Below are 21,438 nucleotides of genomic sequence, written 5' to 3' on the forward strand. Positions count from 1 at the left end.
TATTGGCCAGGAACATTGGCGGAAACTATAATTATGAAACAACGTGGCTGCCTATGACCCCGTAATTATTTATTTATAAGCCTGACACCCAACCCCGGGACCCCAAACCCGGCACTCCAATAAGCTGGTCAATTGAATCGAGTACCCCGGGAACGCGTAACATGTAGACAACAGCCCATTCATTAAATTATAATAAGGTGAACTTGTTTCCAGCTAGCGCTGTGATTGGTTGTACGTACATGATAATATATATCAACTGTTGCCATGGTAGGCTACTAAATTATTGGCCAAAGATGGCAAGGAAGTAAATAGCCGTTCTCGAGTCATGTTTTCAAATTTTCAACATGTTTTTCCGATGATCATGTAAAGTTGTTTTATGAAGCACCTGGAAGTGAAACTTCTCCAAAATATTAATCGGACCAAGGGCCCGGTCTGGGCAGGCAGATACCTCGGACCAGGCTAGTGCAAAAGTCCGTCTTACTGCGTGTGTATCATGACTGGTGCCACTACTAGTAGTGACCATTGATTTTATCGGAAAACTCAAGAGGTGCTAATTGCTACCGACTTGTGGTTGAAGATCGCCCCCCCCCCCCCCTGGTATAAGAGGAATGATGGTGATCCTATATAGGCCTATGAGGAAATAACATCCTGTGTGTTTCTTTTTTTGTGTAAAACTTTGAAGAAGTGTAGATTGTATCTGTATATGCCTTACCCGTAAAAAAGATCGATGTGCAGCGGTATTAGAATACAATCGGTAAATCAAAGTATCAAACCCAATTTTCGGACATATCTTATAAACCCCCAAATATGCCAAAACAGAGCTCAAACACGAATTTAATGCATCGCACACAGTACCATGCTAACACAATACTAGTGCCGACCGTAAAGCAAAAATCACTAGCTACCGATACCATCAACAATAGCTGGTTAATACTGTAACAGTAAACAGTTATATTCGTCCATTATCACACATTCACACACACTACCTAGAATCTGTTTATAGTTATATTGACCCATGATTTAAACCAGCGTAAACAATGAACATTGTTTATTCAATGTAGTGCAGAAGTCAGACGCACTGCGGTGTACCGCGACTGGTGCCACTACTATTAGTGACCATTGATTTTATCGGAAAACTCAAGAGGTGCTAATTGCTACTTACAGAAGTGTGAAAAAATGGGATGAGGTACGCCCCATTTGCGGGATCCCGCTAAAAACTGCAGTGCGACTGGGTATGCTTTATAAATAATATTGTCAGCTTACCTAAGGAACAGACAGCCGCCAAGCTTCAGGCAGACCACGGACTGCTAGATCACAAGTGAACATTGCTAGAGTTAGACATGCGTTACAGCAAGACCTAAAGATCAGCTCAAGACGCAATCCTTATACCCATCATTCCCCAATCAAGCTTCTGCCGGATCGTTCGTAAAGACTTGAATTGGTATTCCTACAAACTACAGTACTGCCATGGACTTCATCCTGAGTTTATAATTATGCATTGTTTGTTGAATACTAATTAAAAGCAAAAGTTGTCATTTAATCCTGTTAGCACTTTGTTGATTCTTCAAAATTGAAATGGATGCAAATCAGTTAGTCGTGTGCAGCTACAAAAATGGGTGGTTGTATTCAAATGAATATAACTTTAGTTTGTTGGGAGCAATTGCAACAATTTCTTTTATTTAGACGTGTAGAGTTTGCTATTTCCAATGATATTTTCATTTTTAGCAGGTTCCTTACAGATCTGTAGTTACAGCTCCTCAAACGTGAATTTACTTCTTTTTGACTCAGCCTGTAGACCTACCCTTTAAAAAAATTATTATTATTGCACACCCAAACAAATTGATATCTTTAATCAGTGATACATACATTCTTATTGGACATGCACCCAGTTGTAGGGATATTAGGTATCACTGCCTCAAGAGAATTTTACACAACTTGAATTAATCCCCACTGGGGTTAGTATCTGTCAATGAGGTGACCAGGTCACCAGCCTGTCATTATAGCTAGAGGCAGTGCCTCATTTCAAATGTTTAGTTTTAGTTTTGGTTTTGGTCACATGGTTTCCTATTGTCCTGCCTAACCACTTGAATCATAAGATATCGAACTCATTGTTTCTACCTTTTGTTTAAAACCGAACATTTGTGTCAGTCAGTTTCGGTTTTGGTTTCAGTTTCTTATAAGTGGTGTGAATCGTAAAATTATTTGATTTGAAGTTACCTACTCTAAGTATACAAAAGAAATGTTTAAATTTCGCAGTAAAATATTCACGAGGAGAGAAATCGAGCATGGTAATCTACATTGAAAGATGTGGTTTACAACACCGAATAAGCCTAGGCTAATTCACCTGTGAATAATATAGATCATCGAAATATTTGCATTCGACATTACAAAAGGGCCACTATTGTAATTGTATAGGTGCTATAAACAAAATCGATTCATGTCCTTAATCCCATGTACCAGAATCGATGGAAGGCCATTATATGACCTCTAATAACCTAATGACTTTTACTGAAGCAATTTTTACTGCAAAAAGTAGAAGATAGAGGGGAGAAGATTGGGGGTGTGTGTGGGGGGGGGGTTGGAGGGCAAGGGGGATATGGGCCATGAGAGAGAGCAGATGAGAGAGTGCATTGGGAGTGAGAGGGGGGGAGGAGAGCTCGAGATGAAGATATCGAATGTAGGGGAGGGGGGAAGGGGTAATTTAGGGAAGAGGTGGTTATATAGGGGGGAGCCCCTCTTAAAGAGGTATGGGTTGTGCTTCCCGGGGACAATAAACTAATTCATAATCAAATCATCTCCATGCATCGTTTATGTTCATACAAACAAACAAATCCCCCACCCGCCCCATCCTTCAATATACGCGCATGTATATGATTTCTAGGCCTAGAACTCGTGAGTGTAATATGCCACCTACCTTCGACCATAGAGCATCAACTGTCGTCCGCGGGATAGATTTCCGATATCAATCATGATAATAATTATGTTAGCACAATAGGCTATTGTACACTTCTGGTTATATACTATACTGTGTCCTCCCAGCATAATAGTGTTATGATTGCAGACCAGATCAGCTCTACTTTTTAATCCCTTGATTTTTGGTTTCTGAACAAAAGAGAAACCAAAACTAAAGATTTGAAATGAGGGAGTGTATGACACACATGGGTCAATGAGATACATAAAAATGACCTTGTGTGGTATTCAGTTCCCAGGAAGTGAGTCTTGCCGGAGGCAATTTGTGGTTCAATGTTGATCCCTCACTACAAGAGTTATTACCGTCGGTTTGTTTGAAAAAGAATGTTAGAAGTGAACAATTCTGTTCAGGCAGTGAAACCTAATGGACACCAACAGTAGGATAAGAATAATCACCGGAATTCAATGCATTAGTCAAGATAATCGCATGCACCTACCGAGGAGTTATTGCATTTAGCTCAAGAACCCACATATGAGTTGTGAGTTTTTTATTTCTCATAAAAACCTGGATTGTGGTAGACTCTATGGTTCTATTAGTTTATTCTATTCCCTTTAAGGCAAGAGACAAACAACTTTGTCGGTGCCAGGGGCAAATGCCACCCAGACAGAACTCTTGACCCCTGCTGCCTCCAGTAAAACCCAAAATTATGAAAATTTTCACTTTTCATTTTGAGCAAAATTTGACAATTTTGCCCCCCCCCCCTGAAATTCACATTGCCCCCCAATGCCCCCCGCCACAGTTCCCAGCAGATTCAAGTCATTATTAAGAAATGAGCTTGAAAGACAGTAACAGAGGTTCTTTGACATCCTTCACAATACGCATGCTCATCCAATATATATATGCGGCTAGCCGGTCAAGGAACGACTGACCATCACAGATGAGACTGACCATCATCCATACCAATGGAAACTAAAAACCTATATATATATCATGCTTATAATTTGTGAAATATGCAAGATGCGTCCATTTTAATTACTTTATGTCTGGACGTGATGATAATAAACCAAGAAGCCATGCCTTATAATTCATCATTAGATGTTACATGGCATGTAATTATGTCTCATGTGTGTGTAAAATGTAGGCTTCATACTACCAGAATGAGACAGGAAATATCTGATAGTCAAAAGTAAGATTTTATTAGGAACAAATTTAAATCTATTTTTTATAGAACTTTTACAATATTACCTTTCTTAAGTTATCTAAACTTTATAAAAAAATATAAGAGCCTCATTGCATATAAAAATGGTACTTAATAATAATCATAATAAATTTATATAGCGCCTTTTTCCAGATCTTGGAGGATTCAAAGCACTGTAATTTCGCTGCCATGGTGAATCATCACAATCAGATTGCACCAACTAGGTTGCTACCGCTGGCACAAACCTATCTGCACTTAGAGTGTAATATCCACCAATTATCTGTGCAGCTCCCCAAATTCCATTGGGTGAAGGAAGTTTTTGATAACCAAACAACTAATCACCGATTTTTTGATACCAACAATCTGCAAATCAAGGTACTTTGTATTGAAAGGAATCAATCTGTAAAACAGGTCAATTTTATGATCATTTTGCGAATTAATAAAATCATGTTCCATCACAGCTTCTATCTCAGGTAAATTTGAATTCCTTTATATATGTCTAGACCCCTGCATGTGACGTAAATAGGCTTGGGGTTTCTTCTCAGTCCTTTGTCCTTATAAATGCCACTCAAATCTCTAGACTGTGTAACAGCTTCATTTCGTTCATATTTGTATATAGTTCTACAGTTTGGGTTTAAAGGTCTGTGACCCAATCAACAGCCTCATCCCCCCATTTTTCTGGGGTTTTGATATCAGAAGGAAGCTCAAATTTTTCTCATTACCCCAGTAACATTTAACGCCTGAGATATGTTTTGGTTAGATGGTGTGAACAAAAACGTAGAGAATTGTGGTAACCACACCGGAATCGTAAGTGTTATCCTATGGGGCATGTTATACATGTTTTTGCTTCTCATATCAAAACCGTTTTAACAATACAATTCAAAATTTGGAAACATATTGTTTTAATGATAGGCCTCCATCTTAGATAGAAAACAGAACATGAAAATTGGACCACACCTCTTTAAATGCCGGATGCTTATAATTTGTTTCATTTGAGTTGATAGTGGAATAAGGTCTACCTTTAATAGCGGTAGTTGTAAATAAATAGATTCATAAAGAAAACAGCACATTGCACTACTTCTGTTGTGATGCAACGCACAGATCAGAAGCTAAGGGGCTAAGGAGGGCTCAGCCCTCTCAATAATGTTGGTGCAGGTGCTCAAATATCCTTTAGCCCAAATAATTCAGGTCAAGTATAAAAATGTGATACTGGAAAATGGGTGGTTTTTGGTGGTTCAACGTATTTTGCCTTCTGGGGGTCATCATCAAAATTTAGTTTGGTCAGTCCCCCGTATTGCAATCTTTCTAAGCCACAAGAGATTGACAATTGTGTTAATTTTATCCCAATTCTTTGCAATTTGTTCCATACAGTTAGCCCTTTGTTTGTTACTGTGCAGGTCTCTTTGCACCTATACGATTTGGGCTAATATTAGGGCTAATGATTAGGTACAAATTAGATGTACATTAATATTATCATTCAATGTTCACAGAGTACTTTTATTATGCTATGTCTATTTTTCTCTCCAAAATAATGTTTCAGAATTATGGCAGAACAAGCTTTTTAACCCTGCTGGTACTTGATATGACCACCCTCCTGAGATGGGTATAATGTTGCACCCACCCCTCATCCAGACGCTACTTCAACGCTGCAAGTACATCTTCAAATCGCCATGGAGATTTTGCAGTGCAATATAAGATGCATTGGAATACATATCTGTGATGTGGATAGGGCCTGGGGAGCTCTTTTGTCCTCATAAATGCCACGATCAGATTCAAGTCCTGGGACTGTGGAGTGGCTTTATATCTGTCATTTCTAACATGTCTCACTGTATTACAAGAGTTTATGCTGCCAAAAGCATGAATAAGATGTTTCCCTGAGTGTAAGAAAAACCTAGTTTAACCGTTTTGTTTTTTACAAAGCTGTCTGAAATCGAATTTCCCTTGTGGGTCACACTGACTGCATGTATGATTTGATTGTTTTGAATTTCTGTAAAAAAGAATGTTTTTTACAGTGAGGATTTCAAATGAATGAGCAGTGTGCCATTTTAGATGTGAGCATAATTATGTGCATCTGCTGTTTCCAATACTCATCAAGTAACCTCCCAGTGGGCATGTTGTCATCAGTAGTGGAAATGACAGCATTCCTCATATTGAGTTCATTCATTTCACATTCATACCTGAAGTCTCCATGTTCAAAGCATTCTTGGAACTATAACCAATAGGGACAGTTCTTTTTCAAGTCAATTGTTCCCATATTTGTGTATATAGGGGTAAACTATTGCTAACATTTTTTATGAAATGACCTGAAATAGGGGTCATTTTAGTCATGTAAGTCCTTATATCATGTACTGGATATCCAGATTTGAAATTGCACAGAGGCCACCTAATGCATACACTAAGTGCACTGATTTATACATCACTACGCTGCATGCTCAAATAAAATATATAAACGCTCATATTCAAAATATTCAAGTTGGTGAATAGTTGAACTTAGACACATTCAATCTAGAAAGAAACATTACAAGATAGAATTGAAATTGGGCCATCATATAATTAAATGGGCCGAGTCAAATTGGAATATACCAGTTGAAATCCATATGCCCTCTATGGAAGACCTACATTTTCAATTCACACTCTCAAGTGATTTCAAGGGTTACCTGAATGGGTGACTCCATTTGAAATTCACACTCCCTGTGTGGGAGATGAAGGTCATATCTTCCATAGAGGGCATATGGATTTCAACTGGTATCCTAATTTGACTCTGCCCATTTAATTATGATGGCCCAATTTCAATTTTATCTTGTAATGTTTCTTTCTAGATTGAACATGTCTAAGTCTAACCCACTGGAAGCCTCATACCGCACCTTTCCTCTTTCAAAATTGTGCTTTTCAGCTCCATATTTGATTTAAGTATGAATATTCACTATAATCAAGATGGAGCACCTTGAAACATGTATTACTAGTACAATAATGCTACAAATGTCTTGTGGGTTTATAGGATACCAGTTAGTTAACTAATCCAACATGTAAAATGAGAAATAAGGTTTTGATGAGACATCATAAGTCTGATGATCATTATCCAGTATTCAGTCATGTATCATTAACTTTCTCTTAAAGGTCATCAGCATAGATTGACCACAAGTATGGTCATCATTAAAATGGTCAGGCCAAATAAGGGGTTGATGAACATAATATAGCATTATGTGGTGACAGAGAGCTGTAGATATTATGGCAAAGGCAATATTGTTGCAAATTTCAATAAGGTTTTTTATCAAACTTTGTGCAACATTTTGCACCTGTCTTGTATATATTTGACATCCATTTTGATATAGGAATTTCAGACAGCATGGTGTTACAAAATGGAGGGCCATTATATATGATGCATCATGAATTGTCAGAATCTTATGTTTGATGCATCATGCAGCTGTACCCAACTCACATCCATGAATAAAATTTGTAATGAGAAATTAGTTATGCAAAAATAGCAGGAGCTATCATAAGTTATGTCAATTTAATTGAAGAGGTTTTGCTGGTAATTTTTGTGAGTTATTTTATCGTGTTTAACAGCACTTAAAAGATTTAAGATATGGAGTCATGCAGTCACATGTCATTAAATGTAATACTTCAAATAAATTATTTTAAACCTTCAATACAGAATAACATGGTATCACACTGCTACAATGACCACAGTATGGAGAATTGGAGGAATAAATGGGAAGAGGTGCAGTTTACATGCAGGAGGTACATTAACACCTACTGTACTGTTAGAATGCTGGGCAACATAGGCTCAACTATGAACAACTCAAGTGTTTTCTTTTGTTTATTTTCAATGTAATTTTTTATTCAACAGTTGAGTTGAGTTACCCAATACTAGGTAAAAACTAGCATTTACACAGCGTAAGGTATTGGGATATGGATTGGGAACCATGCTAATCCCATCAGGCACAGCACTGTGACAGGTCAAACCTATGGGGCTACAGCTTTTGAGATTTACAGCATAGCAGTAGCATACCCTTCAAATCCCAATATGGTAGGTGTTTTTAAGCAATTGATGTCTCTTATTTAAAATGTTCCAATGAACTCAAAAAGTCCACTGATAGTTTTTCAGCTTCTGTGGATGTATTAGACTTTGGATTGAAATAAAAACCCACATTTTCACTTGTCATGAAAATGCTTCAATATTATTGTGTGAGTATAAAACTGCACTAAGCTTTAAAAATTTGAACCCTTCACACATCATATCAAGCATCTAGTCGGGTAAAATGATTTTATGTGTACAGTGCTATATTTTCCTTTTTACATTTCTCAATGCAGCAGTTAAAACACAGTTGACAGGTCTGGCACATTACAGAATATTCAAAAATTCCAGCACAGCCATATTTTAAATCTAAATAAAATGTGAGAGCGTGAGTGCCCTTGAATGTTACACAGGATATCCAATATGCCGATGGCAGCAACCGAATACCACCCAACACAATCATCTGACTTGTGTAGACAAGAAATGCAAGTGTAACAAAAATATATCTAGTTGGAGACCACTGGTCATGACCCTGCCATTGTTTGCTTTTACAGATTTAACAAATGATGACAACAAGTTTTCTATCTCTTGCTAACCAAAGACATTTGTTGCACATAGTTTATTAGTTTCTTGGTCTATTTTATCATTCAGTTATGTAGTTTGTCATTACAATGTCTTGTGCCTTTAGAGATGAATCCCTCATTTTGCTGAGGACCTGCAATTCTTTTGGTGATGAAAACTAAAGATGTCAACAAATTTCTAGACCTGTTATGCATAGCTATACTACATGCAGATGACAATGACAGTAAAAGAAAGAATACAAAAAGTCCTCAATATTATCTTGGTATAGATTATTCATCCAGAAGTTTAAACCCTTACTTTATGAAACAAATTGTGGCACTGAAACTAACTTTGTGCACCTATCTCACTTTACTGTTACGTCTAATACCATCAGATTTCATCAGGCAGGCAGGCATCTTACCTGTGCAGGCAGCCCCAATAGGAAGCTGTAATCATCTCATGTCCCTTTAAAAGCCTATTTCTAGCCACTACACATATGAAAGGAAATGGTTATAGAATAATAAATTGCCAAAGCTACTGAACAATTTAAAGCAAATCATCCCAATCCATTTTGTCAAGTTATTTGCCATGCAAGACTTCTAATGGTTTAATGTCTTATTACTTTGAGATCACCTTGTGCCCTACTTTACATACTTAACTCCAAGAGACTACTGCTGCAATCCGAAATAAAATGAAAATCTAGTTACTCTGCATGGCAAATGCAGTATGTTCAAGTATATAACATAGCAGGTACTCTGTTTATGGACGGCAGATTCTCACAGACAGCTTATTGGGGCATGGCTTGATTTCTAGCCTCATTATCACTTATCCCCCATTAAAATGTTGATTTTTGTACCAAAATAAAATATGCCATCTTATCAACCATTTGCAATACAAAGGGAGGAAAATAATTAGTTTGGGTGTCAAAATGTGCTCAAATGAAATACAAGTAGCCCATGTGTATTACTCACAATGTTCTAGATGGCTTTCAAATGCATATTTTTAGGATAAAAAAAACAGCAGAAAACTCTGCAGGTACAGAATGGAGTTCAAGGTCATTCAGCCACAGTTGTAAGAAAGAGGGTGTATGCAAGATTATTGGAAAACACTTCGTTCAAGGTCCACCTAAACATCTTTTATTTTCCAAAATTAGGTTCAAAATGTTCTTTTCATTTCATATACTACAGACTAGGCTTATTTCCAAGCTTACAAGTGACGTCCCATGTCAAAACCAGACACTTTTGGGCAGGTAATCAATTTTGAGGTTTTACATTATCTTAAATAAAGAGATATTTTGCTCCATAACGACGTTTTCCCCAATGAAATCGGACATTCCTAAGCGAAGATATTGAGTTCGTAAATTATGGCATTATAAAATTGGAAATTGAGATATCGGCCTTTAAAAATATTATTGACAATGTTGAGAGTAAGAATTACCTTGAAAAATGTCTCAAAAAATACAAGATGCCAGTTATATTCCGATCTGAAACTATTAGACAATATTTCAAACATTATTAACATCACAAATTTCAACAAACCCAAATTGGGAAAAATCACCCCAGGCAGATTTGTGGGTATTTCTCCATTTACGATCCTGCCCAAAAGTGTCTGGTTTTGACATGGGACGTCACATATTTGCTCTTGACAAATATTACTTGAATCTCTCTCTTCTGGTTGATGGAATAGATAATAAGATTGCATGGGCTATAGTCATGTCTGATATTGATAAAACCCAATATTTTGGGAATTCCAGGCCTAATTTTGGAAATTCTAGAAATTCTAATATTTTGAAAAGTGAAAATTTTGAACAGTTTCTTCACACTTTTAGCTTTTTCAAAGCACGAATGAAGTGATACTGTAGAAGGAAATATTTGAAATCACCTTTATTCAGGCAAATTCAAGTTACCAACTCTGTCTTCCACAGAGAGTGCATGCAAGGGCAAGCAACCATTTTTTTTGCCTAATGAGATAATAAGCTGAGTCCACAAAAAATCTGTTGAAGACTTCTGATGAAACTGGATTTTTGAGCACATTGCAGATATGGAACCATAGATCTTACAGGTCTGTAATACATACATATGCACATCTCCTTTGATGAGCTAATGGGCCATTCTCCGATAAAGCGTTCAAGTTTGGTCTCCGGAATGACAAAATGCCAACCACAAAGAATTCATAAAATTCATTCAGAATCGTAAACTTTAATAGTTTAAGAACACAAAACAATGCATGGGTGATTGTTCAAAAATACTTCATTTTTAGCAATATTACTTGTATGTATTGGGGGTAACGTATCAGTGAAACCCTTTCCCATCTTTGTCTTAATCGTGCAAGTGTAAAAACTGACCGACTTTATACCCATACTTGATCAGTCATCACCCAATGTACTAAAGTCTGGTATGGTATTTGGCTTCATTTATCACAGCGTTTTTTCCGAGGGTAGTAGAATTTAGGTAACGTATCTGTGACGGTATGAAAGTAACGTCAGGACTTTTTGCCATTAATAGACCTAATTTTTTTTACTTTGAAACCATTGTGTTATGTTCCATATATATAATATAACTATGGAGCTTGCTTGATCCATCACATATGAGAACATTCATCTAGCCAATTATTTTCACAGATTGTTATCCATTAGAAATATGGTAACGTATCTGTGAACAATATTGGTGACATAGTCTGAAAGACCTGTTGGAAAAATTTTGGAAAAAAATAATCTGTGTTGTGATGATTTATACTTTATAATTAGGGCATGATACCAGCTAATGAAAAGTACCTATAATCCATTATATCGCTAATTCTACAAAATCGGGTGCCAATCCACTGTAAAAATAGAAAAAATAAAAGTTGTTCAAAAAGACCTGCTTTTTGTGTTTTTTAAGAGTAAATGTATCACTACTTTCATATGTAAAAGATTGCCAACACCACTTGCATATTTTTCTTTCAGGAGGTCATGATGTTTTTAACACTAAAACTCAATGTAATGTGAGCTACGTTACGGCTACAAAATGGGCTGGTTTTACTCAATCCAAGGTCATAAAAAGCAAACTAAAGATCACTTGAGTGAAATGTAAACCCCAATTCACCACTTCATAGAAGTTTTAAAGATGTGTAAATGAGTGTGTAACGTAGCTCACAGTAACGTAGTTCACGGGTTTTTAATGTTTTTGATGTGATTTGCGAATGTTAGAACGTTATGTCGGTTAATTCTAATATAAATGGGGTTCGACCACTGGTAGCTTTCACATATTATTAGGAAGGACATGCAATACAAGTGCATACTATAGAATCCTGGTAATGTAGCTCATCAATCTTAACATGGTCGGTCGAAATTTCAATGTTGACAACATTTCTATGCCAAAAATGCTACAGCATCACGATTTTTACTGTGATTTTTAAAAACCTATGAGTGTTTCCTTTCAAAAAACCGCAAATTACATTGATACCTCTGTTTTACTTCTTTCCAATAACGTGTGTTAAAAAGGGGTAACGTAGCTCACAGCGTTTTGGTGGAAAGTGCAATATAAGTTATATTAATAAAAGTTATTTCTTTCTGACTGAAACAAGTCTGAATACTGACTTGAAACTATGGGCTGACACATATTTGGCATTTTGAACACTTTATCGGAGAATGTGCCTAATGAAATAAATGTTTTGATGTTGACTTTATCAAATACTAAATTTGACAGCTATGAACAACAAACAACTATCGTAGGCCTTTAATTTGCCTTTGTCCTGCAAGGACTTTTGCCTCTCCATGTTCTTATTCAAAATTCACCAAGTAATATTGTAAGTGAAATATTGTGAGATGCTAGTCATGTATCACTACTCATGTCTCAGACAGCATGGTTAGATGTAATTTCTTGTAGAGCTAATACTAAGATGCATCAATATGCAGAGTGTTGTTATTTGTCATGCCACATTAAACATTGTATTATTGCTTGTTGTCTCTCATGTTGCCTTTTCTCTGCAAACATCTTGTATGGTTTCTAAAATATATTGAATGTTTTTCAAAAAGATTCAGAATTTGAACATTTTATAATAATAATTGGGATCTACATGAAAATTGCATTGAAATGAGTATAAACATGCCTAGTATTGGTTCAGTGGGTATTGATATATAGGTCTGAATATATTCTTGAGAATTAGGTGAAATTGAACAACAAAAGGTTAAGGTTTTAATTGAGAACAGCTTATGCATACTGCAATGTTGTTCACATACTGACGTAAGTCTGTAGACTTGAATGGAGGCATGCACAAGTATACAGGATCCAGTCACGCTGCAGCAAAAATACTTAGCTTTTAAGCAATAAATGTGTGTGCTAAGTTGTGCATACTGCATTAACAATTGTGGACCCAAATTTTAAAGACAAAATAGTTGACATACTTGAAGTAACATGTTGAAGGGTTACAATTTTGATGAGAATCTGTCTAATGACTCTTGCACAAGTTTCTTGTAATGAGAGTTACATGCATCAAGGTTGATTCGTGACATTTGTCAATAACTCTGGTACACTCTAAAATTTTGGACACCTGATAACACCTTTTTAAACACCTTTTTGCAGCAGTTCTTGAATAATGTTCCACTATTGAAAACTGCAGTGTTCAAGGTGGTGTCCCATGTTTGAACACCCAGTGTTCAATAGTGCAACAAACCTAGAACACTGCTGTTCATATTTGGAACACAACCTTGAACATTGCCATTCATATTTGGAACACCAGTATTCAATAGTGGAATATATTATGGTGTTCAAGAACTGTTACAAAAAAGTTGTTTAAAAAGGTGTTATCATGTGTCCAAAATTTTTTAGAGTGTATTAAAATTAAATTCTAACTGGTATTAAACACTCTTCTGAACCAAGTACTTCAAACTGGATGAACAAATCTTGGTGCTTCTGTGAACTTGGTGAAGTATACATAAATGGATGATCATCAAAGTCAAAAAAGCAATGCATACTATGATGCTAGCAGGTTTGTTGATAATGGATAACGCAATACTTCTAGAGCAAAGAAAATATCACCAAGGTGGCAGGCAATAAGCTTAATTCTTGAGTTGATGTCATTACCTACATCGTTCATTACTCCCCTGGTATACAAATCCAATTCACCAATACATTCCCCCGTGGATCACTATACACAGCTACAACTAATTCCATGACTTCTTAATACCAGTCATTTGCTATCTTCAGTAGACAGCAAGGCTCAGTACATACAATTCTTTATAGAGAAAGTGTATATTTGTTGGAAACTCACATGCGTGTATGGTACAACAATAACATATGCACAGAAAATAGCTGCCATAAACTCTTCACATTTCATATCTAACCTACTCCACACTGATTTGACAATCAATGTTTGTGATTTGAGGCATAATGTTACCACACATGCCAACTCTAAAAATATGGAAAAATGCAACCTACATGAAACAAACTTGCTTTTTCTTTCTTTTCTTTTGCTTTAGATAGGACTTTTAATCCTTTTCATCAAAATCAAGATAATATTATAGTCAGGGCCTTCATCTTTATGATGTGTGGGTATAAAAAGGCTACATCACTACCAAACCCAAAGCTGACATAAGGGTAACACGGAGCAAGATACAGAGTGTAAAAGTCCCTATGACATTATTTTGCCAAGTACAGTGGTGCGTCCGGGGGAAGCCCCCTGCACTTTGTTTAAAATCATGTAAAATCAGCGGTTTTTTGGCAATTTCAGCCATTGAGCCCCCACAGGAACAGATCCTGGACACGCTGGTGATGTATCACATGTGTAGCTTTCATATAGGAAACAAAGTTCCTTGTTTGTATCATATCTGAAATTATTGAAATTTCTTTGGCTGATAGCAAAAACAGGTTATTCGTATACGGCAGATATTACATTCAATGGAGATAAGTCTTTCTTGTACACATGTGATAATGAAATAAGTGATATGCTAAATATGATATCCAAAGGCTGCTTTGTGTTTTTTAAATCAATATTGTCAATTGATGCTCTTATTTTATATTTCATTGTATTATTTCTTTTCTTGAATGGACATAAGCTTTTAATGCCATAATCATCCTAATCATTACCATTCTCTTGCAAGCAATTACAAAAGTAATTCATTTCATAAACCTTAAGTATAACAATAATTACTCTCTATAACTTTCCAATTGAATATTCAATCAAAAAGATTGATTTTCTAATTACTTTTCATTTTTTTGCCGATTGTAATTTAAGGACAACTCTTTTTCAATTGCAAAACAATTTTCACTAGTAAAGTTTGAAATCTCATTGTGCAACATATGCCATTTGGTAGTACATTATAGGACTAACACTTGATTAGATGGTGAAATGGATGTATAAAAAGAGGGGTTTTTTTAATCCTTCTAGATTGATTTGTATCATCGGCCATTAAAAGATTGAAATATTTAAAATGTTTAATTTAAGAGAGTACACATGGAAGCCTTTGGTTCTATCACATTCATCATCTGAAGTCATCAAATATGTTTCAAAGATTATTACAAGAGAAGGGTCCCATGTGGGAATATTTGTGTAATGGTTACAAGCTATTCAACTTTTCTTAACCATTTGCATATAAATATAAGATATCATCAATGATTGTCAATAAATAGTTTATTGCAAGTCATATCTACATGTGGGAACTATTGACAGATGTGTCTGTCTGCTTGGATAGTATATTTATTTTAAACTGCTATAAAAGAGCAAATAGTGATGAGACATGGTGATCTCAAAGAGCAACATTCTCTTTGTCTCTGTAGGCTTCATAAAGACTGCCATAAAGATTGCAAAGTTCATTTAATTTCATCTTGGCCAGCTCAACACACTAAAAAAGGAGAACATAATGATTTGATGATGCCTTGTTTTTGTGAAATCCAATGCAAAGCACCATTCATTGAGAATGATGTCACAATGCCAATGAGATTGAGAAAAGGAATAAACATTATTTTTCATCAGGTTCACCGTCGCAAATAATAAAGGAGACAAGTAGAAAAAGTGATCCCGCCTGGGAATCGAACCCAGGACCTCAGGTTTACGAGACCTACGCCTTAACTACTTGGCCACGGGAGCCTCATGATTAGGCTGGTTGAAATTCGAACCCATCAGCGGTCACTTAAACTTGAGAAAAGGAATACATTTAATTTTTGTGGAATATCTAAACCTTTGTGCAGATTATAAATAAATAAATGTTGTTTGATTTAATGTGTGCTTCAGGGATGACCTAATTATCAGCACACTTCAACAATTATTCCGCTGCCATTAGGATATATTAGAATCATTTCCACTTCACCAAGTCTGCAACTGGTGCACAGGTACTCTCAGCGACTTAGATTGTGATTACCCCCAGCAGCTTTCCATTTCACACCTGGGTGGAGTGAAGCAATTGGGGATTAAGCTATCTTGCTCAAGGACGCAACACACTGGCCGTGATGGGGCTAGAACCTGCAACCTTTCGTTTATGAAGCTCGTGCCCTAACCATTGGGCCACCGAGCTTCCCAGATTGAGAAAAGAAGTAAATGTAATTTTTGTGTAATATTTCAACCTTTGTGCAGGATGAGTAGTTCTTTTCAGATTGCCAATCTTTTTCAGGTTGCCTTTGTATACATCTATATATCTGTAGTGTAGCAGAGATGATCAATCTTTTTCAGGTTGCCTTTGTATACATCTATATATCTGTAGTGTAGCAGAGATGATCAATCTTTTTCAGGTTGCCTTTGTATACATCTATATATCTGTAGTGTAGCAGAGATGATCAATCTTTTTCAGGTTGCCTTTGTATACATCTATATATCTGTAGTGTAGCAGAGATGATCAATCTTTTTCAGGTTGCCTTTGTATACATCTATATATCTGTAGTGTAGCAGAGATGATCAATCTTTTTCAGGTTGCCTTTGTATACATCTATATATCTGTAGTGTAGCAGAGATGATCAATCTTTTTCAGGTTGCCTTTGTATACATCTATATATCTGTAGTGTAGCAGAGATGATCAATCTTTTTCAGGTTGCCTTTGTATACATCTATATATCTGTAGTGTAGCAGAGATGATCAATCTTTTTCAGGTTGCCTTTGTATACATCTATATATCTGTAGTGTAGCAGAGATGATCAATCTTTTTCAGGTTGCCTTTGTATACATCTATATATCTGTAGTGTAGCAGAGATGATCAATCTTTTTCAGGTTGCCTTTGTATACATCTATATATCTGTAGTGTAGCAGAGATGATCAATCTTTTTCAGGTTGCCTTTGTATACATCTATATATCTGTAGTGTAGCAGAGATGATCAATCTTTTTCAGGTTGCCTTTGTATACATCTATATATCTGTAGTGTAGCAGAGATGATCAATCTTTTTCAGGTTGCCTTTGTATACATCTATATATCTGTAGTGTAGCAGAGATGATCAATCTTTTTCAGGTTGCCTTTGTATACATCTATATATCTGTAGTGTAGCAGAGATGATCAATCTTTTTCAGGTTGCCTTTGTATACATCTATATATCTGTAGTGTAGCAGAGATGATCAATCTTTTTCAGGTTGCCTTTGTATAGGTCTATATATCTGTAGTGTAGCTGAGATGATATCTATTAAATTATAAAGTTTCAGAGCCACAATATACTCATCCTGTCTATCCATCCATTCTGAACAGCTCTTTTCAGAGCCATCATTTTATCAACAAACAATCTAGTTTATTCCATTATTTTATAGGTGAAAAAAATCAGGTATCCCTGATGCATATGCTATGTTCAGTCTGGTCCTACTGCATGCCCATGAAACATTGCTGGGGGAAAATAATTTAAATAACTAAACAATTTCTAACGGTTTTATCAAAATTGAATTCAAATATGCAAATTTCTGTTATTTTAATAAAAATTGATGTAAAAATACCACTGATTGTACATCCATTGATAATATTATATACTTTACCTACTTCTGTACTCTAAACCAAGAAATAAGTCTATTAAAAGATGTTCTATTTGAAATAAGAGCATTGCATTGTGGGATACCATGTGCAGGCAACATGCTGCCTGACCCGGGAATATTTCCTGGGCAGACAGTCTGACTGGACTGATGTTAGCTCTGTACTTCATGAATCATGAGCACTATAGCCTACATGATAAGTTCTTGCACAACTGCGCATGTTGGACATATCATACTTGATATAAAAACACTCTTATGCTACTACATGCCTTCTAATGATGAAAATGGAATCCACTCATGGTATGAACAAGATGAGAAAATCTTATCTAACTAGATCTACCTCAAAAACTTGGGTACAGATGATTTGATGACTTGGGAAGTCAAGGGTATTGATTTGCAAGGTCTTCATCAGGGGTGGACCCAGGATGGTCAATTACAGAGGTAGAGAGGCTACAAGTGTCTGAAATAGATTGCCCCTAGCTCCACCCCCTCCTCTGGATCCATCCCTGTCACTAGGTTGAAGGGGAGGGAGGGGGGGGGGTTAAAGCAATACTTACCCTCCTCTTTAGAAAGTAGGGGAAATAAAGGCAATTAAAAATATTTTAATATACGTATAACAAACATTACACATTTATACAAAACACTACATTGCATGCTCTTGAACTAACCTACACAGGAATGTGACTATAAACTACTTGTGACCATTATTTTTGTAACTTGCCAATTTCCCCTATGTGACTGAGCAGGACTATAATAAATCTGCGCAGGAGACAGATTCAATAAGACTATTACAGAATGTTTACTGTACTTTGTCCCAACATGTTCTGTGGTCCAAATTATTAACGTAGGCCTCAATGTAGGAAAATACATGATAGTTAAAGGAACAAAAAGGTCCAGTGTCTATAGGGTACTTCCAATAAGACCTTTGTGAGCTGATACACTTTTGAAGTACATTGCTCCTTCTTATCAAAGAGACAAATGACCAAATAGAGGCTGGTAGCATCTCAATCAGACTGAAACACTTTGCTGCATGGGGGACAAGGTAAATCTCATATTCTTTCATTCAAATCTTTCTTGAATTCCCCTTGCAGATACATGAATAATTATTTACAGTTTGTTCTTTGGAAATAAGATTAAAACTGACATACAGCACAAAATTTGGATGAATGCTTAAAACAAAAAAGATGCAAAAGAATATATGTCTTATTGACCAAAAGCATGATTGATTAATATTGTCTTCACTATCGTCAAGATATTCTTTGTCTCGTTTTAATTAACTTGTGTATAATGATAAAACAAACTAATTACCAACAAAACAGTACATTCAATTTGAAATGAGCTGTTCTAGTTGAAATCTATAGGCTATGTCCCCCTATGGTAGATATAACCTTAATCTTCACCATAGGGAGTGTGAATTGAAAATAGGGCTACCTAAATAGGTGATACCCTGTGCGGGTGATTAAGGTCACTTCTGCCATTAAGGTGGGGGGGGTGGATTTCAACTGCAATAGCTGAATGTTATGCCCTGCCATGCTTTATGGCCATAAAGGACTGTATCAAATTGGCAAGATCTAGATTTCTAATAATGACAAAATGGTGCAAACATGTGAGGATGAAAATAGAGTGATTGACATACGATTGATCGAGAGAACAAGAGCGTCCGTTGGATGCCAGCATGCGGCTCTCCATCACCTCCAATGCACGCAGATTAGATTCCGCATCACTTAGACTCGATGATCTGGCATGAGTGAAGTGTCGTATGCGTGAAAAAACAAAATGGAAGACAAATACACAAACAGCAAATACTAATGTTAGTACGCTCATTTGTTATATAGACTAGTGCACACAAATCTAACACCAATTTTAGAATAACACGTTTAATTTAGGGGTCTTTTTAGAGATAGGGGAGGGATAAGTAGGCAAGAACAATTTGGCTGGCCAATGAGCTGGATGGTAAGCTTACCAAATAACAGTAATTGTATCATGTTCAAGTTGCACCTTAGGATTAGGGCTGTCCTACCCTTTTGGGTCTGTGTCTAAGGTTTGGGTTGGGAAAATGCTTAGATTTAAGGTAAATATTTTGGTTTGGAAAAGGGATTAGTAGAAAAGGTTCAGGGCTATAGTTAAGATTTATGGTTAGAGTTTTGGGGAAATGTAACAGGAAAAGGGTTAGGATTATAAAGGTAATGTTTCTGGGCAGTTCGGTTTAAGGTAGGCCTATAGGCCAGGAATAGGTTAATGGTTATGGATGGGATTCAGGGTTTCATCAACAAAATAGGTTAGGATTGGTGTTTAGGGTTTGGGTTAGGAAAATGATTAGATTCACAGAAAGTGTTTGGAAGTCAGGTAAGGAGAATGGTTTTGCTCACAGTTAGTTTACTGTTTGGGTATTATAAGGGTAAAGGTTCAGTTTAGAGTAATGGTTATGGTTTAGGATTAGGGTTTAGTGTTTGGGTTAGGGTAAAGGTTCAGTTTAGAGTAATGGTTATGGTTTAGGGTTAGGGTTTAGTGTTTGGGTTAGGGTAAAGGTTCAGTTTAGAGTAATGGTTATGGTTTAGGATTAGGGTTTAGTGTTTGGGTTAGGGTAAAGGTTCAGTTTAGAGTAATGGTTATGGTTTAGGGTTAGGGTTTAGTGTTTGGGTTAGGGTAAAGGTTCGGTTCAGAGTAATGGTTATGGTTTAGGGTTATGGTTTAGTGTTTGGGTTAGGGTAAAGGTTCAGTTTAGAGTAATGGTTATGGTTTAGGGTTAGGGTTTAGTGTTTGGGTTAGGGTAAAGGTTCAGTTTAGAGTAATGGTTATGGTTTAGGGTTAGGGTTTAGTGTTTGGGTTAGGGTAAAGGTTCAGTTTAGAGCAATGGTTATGGTTTAGGGTTAGGGTTTAGTGTTTGGGTTAGGGTAAAGGTTCAGTTTAGAGTAATGGTTATGGTTTAGGGTTAGGGTTTAGTGTTTGGGTTAGGGTAAAGGTTCAGTTTAGAGTAATGATTTAGGGTTAGGGTTTAGTGTTTGGGTTAGGGTAAAGGTTCAGTTTAGAGTAATGGTTATGGTTTAGGATTAGGGTTTAGTGTTTGGGTTAGGGTAAAGCTTCAGTTTAGTGTAATGGTTATGGTTTAGGGTTAGGGTTTAGTGTTTGGGTTAGGGTAAAGGTTCAGTTTAGAGTAATGGTTATGGTTTAGTGTTAGGGTTTAGTGTTTGGGTTAGGGTAAAGGTTCAGTTTAGAGTAATGATTTAGGGTTAGGGTTTAGTGTTTGGGTTAGGGTAAAGGTTCAGTTTAGAGTAATGGTTTAGGGTTAGGGTTTAGTGTTTGGGTTAGGGTAAAGGTTCAGTTTAGAGTAATGGTTTAGGGTTTAGTGTTTGGGTAAGGGTAAAGGCTTAGGCTACAGTTCAAGGACACACCTTATATCCAGTCTAATACTATGCCATACATTTTTGTATTATTTTGCTGATTATGGAGTGGTACAAAGTGTGTGGGTGTGAAGTTGTCATCCACACACGTTTTACGGGCAGACTTTTCAAGTAAGGTCGGTAGTTCAGCATTTTTGTTTTTAAGTTTTTTCTGGAGGCTAAAATTACCATAAAATATCACCGAATGCATCACAATAAATTTTGACCAACAAACCTATGCCGGTAAAACAGAGGGTTTTATTTCATCGCCTTATGGCATTTATACATGTTCCTTACATTTATAGTAATTCTAGTGTGTTAACTTCCTCGATTAAGGTAGTGTCATACTTTAAAATGATTTGAAGTATAATTTGACCTATTGTGTATCAGGAAGCTCTGCCCAGTCTTTTTTCTCTCTCATAAATGCACAGGAGTCAACATGTTGAATTCTATGCT

At 36.3% G+C, this 21,438-nt stretch overlaps 1 protein-coding gene across 1 annotated transcript in view; it reads right to left on the reverse strand.

Annotated features, from left to right (window-relative positions):
* Positions 1-21,438, reverse strand: part of LOC140136935 (synaptotagmin-7-like) — a 552,412-nt gene that overhangs the window by 186,826 nt on the left and 344,148 nt on the right. The window contains exon 5 of the mRNA XM_072158587.1: positions 19,239-19,340. Within this exon, the coding sequence (XP_072014688.1) occupies positions 19,239-19,340 (102 nt within the window). The remainder of the gene's footprint in view (positions 1-19,238; positions 19,341-21,438) is intronic.

Source organism: Amphiura filiformis, chromosome 17 (assembly GCF_039555335.1).
Source record: "Amphiura filiformis chromosome 17, Afil_fr2py, whole genome shotgun sequence".
NCBI lineage: Eukaryota > Metazoa > Echinodermata > Ophiuroidea > Amphilepidida > Amphiuridae > Amphiura > Amphiura filiformis.